At 39.4% G+C, this 5047-nt stretch overlaps 1 protein-coding gene and 1 long non-coding RNA gene across 2 annotated transcripts; both read right to left on the bottom strand.

The window, feature by feature from the left end:
* Positions 1–119: 119 nt before the first annotated feature.
* On the bottom strand, positions 120–2080 carry LOC116358568 (myosin-2-like). The gene is made up of 5 exons (XM_031809866.1): positions 1960–2080; positions 823–850; positions 512–619; positions 300–392; positions 120–151 (listed from the first exon to the last, which is right to left on the bottom strand). Exons 1-4 carry the CDS (start codon positions 2018–2020, stop codon positions 323–325), a joined length of 267 nt encoding a protein of 88 aa, XP_031665726.1. The 5' UTR covers positions 2021–2080; the 3' UTR covers positions 120–151; positions 300–322.
* On the bottom strand, positions 2075–4779 carry LOC116358569 (uncharacterized). The gene is made up of 5 exons (XR_004206317.1): positions 4761–4779; positions 4221–4266; positions 3863–4090; positions 3355–3502; positions 2075–2117 (listed from the first exon to the last, which is right to left on the bottom strand). It is a non-coding gene; the product is annotated as an uncharacterized LOC116358569 (long non-coding RNA).
* Between the last annotated feature and the right edge of the window lie 268 nt (positions 4780–5047).

Genomic DNA, 5047 nt, shown 5'->3' with positions numbered 1-5047 from the left:
AAGAGAACATTACATACGATGACATGATCTCCCAAAAATATTCTGTGTGAATTAAAGAAAGCATTGAGAAACAATCAAAAACCAACTCACAGGTCTCAATATCAGCTTTAGCCAGTTTGCCTGCTTGGAAGTGAATCCTGATGAATTTACCCTGTAGTAGAGCATGGGGGTTAGAAATAGGTATTTGATAGAACCCCTTGACATGTTAGTTTGTTGGACTGTTATAACTATAAGAAACTACTGAAATGTTTTTTTTTCCAAATATAATGTCACTTCCACAGTATGTCCTTCAAACTTACAAAGCGAGACGAGTTGTCGTTCCTCACTGTCTTGGCATTACCGTAAGACTCCAGCAGAGGGTTAGCTGCAATGATCTGATCCTCAAGAGACCCCTGATTGAGACAAACACAAGTTGCTTAGAAACTGGTAAACCCTTTCTTGAAACAAGATTCACCGCTGGAGAAAAACGTTTACAGCCCACCAAACTGAAATGTGTTAAGGCACAACCTACCTGCATTTGCTGGGGTCTACTTCCTTCTTGGCACCAGATACCGCAATGGTGGCGAAGTACTGGATGACACGCTTGGTGTTGACAGTCTTTCCTGCACCGGATTCTCCACTGGTTAATATGACAGAGAAAGAGGGGCTTTAGTCACAGATTGCGTCAGATTGGCTTTCACTAAGAAATAGCATTAGAATATACACTGTTGACCTGTTTTCTAACAAAAGTAAATAATTAACAAATTCCCACTCATTGATGTATTATTGCACATAGCAATATCCAGGGGTCATTCTTAATGTCATGTATTTATAAAAACTTACGTAATCAGGACAGACTGGTTCTCCTTATCTGTAACCCAAAAAAAAACATTTTGCTTATCATACTCCTGCAACATTATGGGTACATTATTGCAGTCATAGTAGAGGTCGACCGATTAATCGGAATGGCCGATTAATTAGGGCCGATTTCAAGTTTTCATATTAATTGGTAATTGGCATTTTTGGACACCGATTGTGGCCGATTTTTATTTATTCATCATTATTTATTTTGTTTACCTTTATTTAACAAGGCAAGTCAGTTAAGAACAAATTCTTATTTTCAATGTCGGCCTAGGAACAGTGGGTTAACTGCCTTGTTCAGGGGCAGAACGACAGATTTTTACCTTGTCAGCTCAGGGATTCGATCTTGCAACCTTCCGCTACTAGTCCAACGCTCTAACCACCTGCCTTACATTGCACTCCGTGAGGAGCCTGCGTGGCAGGCTGACTACCTGTTATGCGAGTGCAGCAGAAGCCAAGGTAAGTTGCTAGCTAGCATTAAACTTATCTTATAAAAAACAATCAATCTAAACATAATAATAAACTACACATGGTTGATGATATTACTAGTTTATCTAGCGTGACCTGCGTTGCATATAATCATGGGGTGCTTGTTGATTTCTCATCGAATCACAGCCTACTTCTCAAAAACGGGTGATGATTAACAAGCACGTTCGTGAAATGCACTGTCATTGCACCAATGTGTACCTAACCATAAACATCAATGCCTTTCTTTAAAATCAATACAGAAGTATATATTTTAAACCTGTATATTTAGTTAATATTTCCTGCTAACATGACTTTCTTTTAACGAGTGAAATTTTGTCACTTGCGTTCCGTGCAATCAGTATATGCAGCAGTTTTGGGCCACCTGGCTCGTTGCGAACTGTGTGAAGACCATTTCTTCCTAACAAAGACCGTAATTCATTTGCCAGAATTGTACATAATTATGACATAACATTGAAGGTTGTCCATTGAATGTAACAGCAATATTTTACAATTGGAGACTAATGAAACTAACATACATGAGAAAACAGTAGATTCCCCTCCCTACCCCCATCTGTCCATCCATCCGTCTATTCATCCATCCATCCATCCATCCATCCATCCATCCATCCATCCATCCATGAGAGCTCTTACCAATCATCATGAACTGAAAGGCGTTGTCAGAGACGGAGAAGATATGGGGTGGAGCCTCCATCCTCTTCTTCCCTCTGTAGGCGTTGACAACCTCTTCGTCGTACACGGGGAGCCACTTGTAGGGTTCACCAGTGGCAACAGAAGAGCCCAGAGTAGGTCTGGATGAAAGGGATTCATTTGAATTCAGGGATTAGTAAATCAGAATGACTTTTACCTGGATTTTATGTGAGGATGTGGGTGTACTTTGGTATACTTATGTTGGTCTACTGTATTGGCATGTATTCTACCATTTAATTTACAGTTCAAAAAGTAATTGGGACAGTAACAAATATTTTGTTGTTTTGTCTCTGTACTCCAGCACTTTGTATTTGAAATTATACAATGACAATGAGGTTAAAGAGCAGACTGTCAATTTATCATACCCCCAAGACATGCTAACCCCTCACCATTACAATAACAGGGGAGGTTAGCATACACCCAGGACATGCTAACCCCTCACCATTACAATAACAGGGGAGGTTAGCATACCCCAAGACATGCTAACCCCTCACCATTACAATAACAGTGGGGGGTTAGCATACCCCCAGGACATGCTAACCTCATCCCCATTACAGTAACAGGGCGAGGTTAGCATTTTTTTTTGGGGGGGGGGGGGGGGGGGGGGTATTTTTGCGTCTATAACTTTCTCACTCATCATTATTCAAGATTATCCGTAATTATGTAGGAGCCACGTTAATGTAGGAGTATTTAGAAAACATATTCAAATCTTATTTACAATACATTATTTACCATTCATTTTCTTGGGCCACAAAATAATCTGAAACATAACCAAACCAAACAGCAAATGCATCCAACACAATGTTGATTTAATCATAGCACGCTAAGAATATGGGACCAAATACTTTAACTTTTTACTACTTTGATATACATACGTGTCCCAATACTTTTGGTCCTCTAAAAGGGGGGGGGGACGGACTATGTACATAAAGTGCTGTAATTTCCAAACGGTCACCCCATATTCATGAAAATACCCTCAAATTAAAGCGGACAGTCTGCACTTTAACGTCATAGTCATTGTATCATTCAAATCCCCAAAATCTGTCACTGTCCCGATACTTTGGAGCTCACTGTATGTGTAGTACTTTGTGTGTGTATTCTTATGTTGATGTATGTGTAGTACTGGAAGTGTGTATTTCTTAGTTGATGTATGTGTAGTCCTGGAAGTGTGTATTTCTTAAGTTGATGTATGTGTAGTACTGGAAGTGTGTATTTCTAAGTTGATGTATGTGTAGTCCTGGAAGTGTGTATTTCTTATGTTGATGTATGTGTAGTACTGGAAGTGTGTATTTCTTAGGTTGATGTATGTGTGTGTGTATGTTTATGCAGGTTTCTTACATAGATCATCCATGCTGCATAACGCTCTTTGAGGTTATACAACACAGAGGCTTCATTCAGGTAGGTCATCATGGCCATGTCCTCAATCTTGTCGTACTTAGGGGGGATTCATCTGATAGATGTCTGCTTCTTTGAACTCTTTTCCTTCCTGAAACAGTCAGGAATCTACATTACACACAGATCAAACTGGACATGACTGAATGCCTTTTGCTCCTTAATTAGATCAAAAAATGTATATTTTAATTTAATCCAACTACTCTGTTATCACCCATTGACACATACATGGATATTCTTGACTACTCAATATCAATAATTCATGCCATTTTAAATAGCAGTAAGAAAATTGTGTGCTTGAAGGTTATATTCTGTTTATACAAAAACAATACTAATCTGTCTTTTGTTACTGATTTTCATATTGTTTTTTAAAATCAATTTTATGATTTTTTTTCTTCAAGAAATAGAGTAATGGCACAAACTTGAACTTGAATACTTTTCAGATCAGACTTACCTCCTTAGTCCCGTCAGGTTTGGTGACTGTCACAGTACACTTGCCATCGGCCCTGGCAGTGACCAAACCCTTTAGGTACAGCTCCTTGACATCTGTCACATAGCAGGCGTTCTTTGAATCAAAAGGTGCTGCTTGTGCCTCCATCCTCTCCCTCTCAGGCTTACGAAGGTACAAGGCAGCCTTGCCGTAGATTTGCATCTCCGCGTCCGTACTCATGGTGACGGATTACTAGGAAAGAGATGAAACAAGAAACTAGAGTGACTCTGTGGTGCTTCCTCCACATTCAACAGTTAGATGAGCGATATCCCTCACAGTATATTTTCATCGTTTTTATATGAAGGCTCAAACAATGTCTCACCTTCTTTTTCCCCTCCTACAGATGAAGTTGTACTTCTTGGTTGAGCCTGTGAAACATTAGGGTGTTGTGAATTCTGAAGTCTTATCATTTAGTCCCCTGAAAGGCTAGAAAACAATTTGAATGCCAACATTCAACCCAAATCATTACAGCCATGTCCAATTCAACTACAGGTTCAACTGGTAACTTTTTAACTTATTATACCATTTTTTGGTACTTACGTTACTAGACATTCTGTCAAGAATTTCAATAATACCTCTGAAAACCCAGTTACATTCGAGACCAACCCCTCAATTTACAAACAAGTGCAGAAGCACCACTTTTGACTGTGAATTAAAGTGCCAGATTTTAAGTAAAACAAATATTTTTTTACATTTTAAATCAATGCCACTTCATTGCATTTTGTCAATATTACAAGAGACAGGCAAAACATTTCTTTATGTAAAAACTCAATTCAGACAGTGCAGTTAGCTACTACCTCAGACGATGAGCGCAAAGATGAGACAAATAAACAAATCTTAGGAGGTTGAGAGAGAGTCTTACCACAGAAGAAGAAGGTATCTGACTTATGGATGCTGGGGCCTCAGCCTCCTTATATCTGGTCGAAAGTGCCAACCAAGCAAAAGTTAATTATGGACCACCATGGTGAAGGAAATGGATTGGATGAGAGATCTCTGTGTGTCTGTGTTTCACTAGCCCCTCCCACGCCAAGGAGCATCACACTCCTTATTCTTTACCGTTGATATGTTCTAGGCTATTCTGAGACATACATTAAGGAGCGTCAGGTAGCCTACTGCAGGAATGTCCACAAATGGCATGTCTTTTTGCGC

Source organism: Oncorhynchus kisutch, linkage group LG30 (genome assembly GCF_002021735.2).
Source record: "Oncorhynchus kisutch isolate 150728-3 linkage group LG30, Okis_V2, whole genome shotgun sequence".
In the NCBI taxonomy this organism is placed as follows: domain Eukaryota; kingdom Metazoa; phylum Chordata; class Actinopteri; order Salmoniformes; family Salmonidae; genus Oncorhynchus; species Oncorhynchus kisutch.
This window is presented reverse-complemented; position numbering and strand designations above follow the sequence as displayed.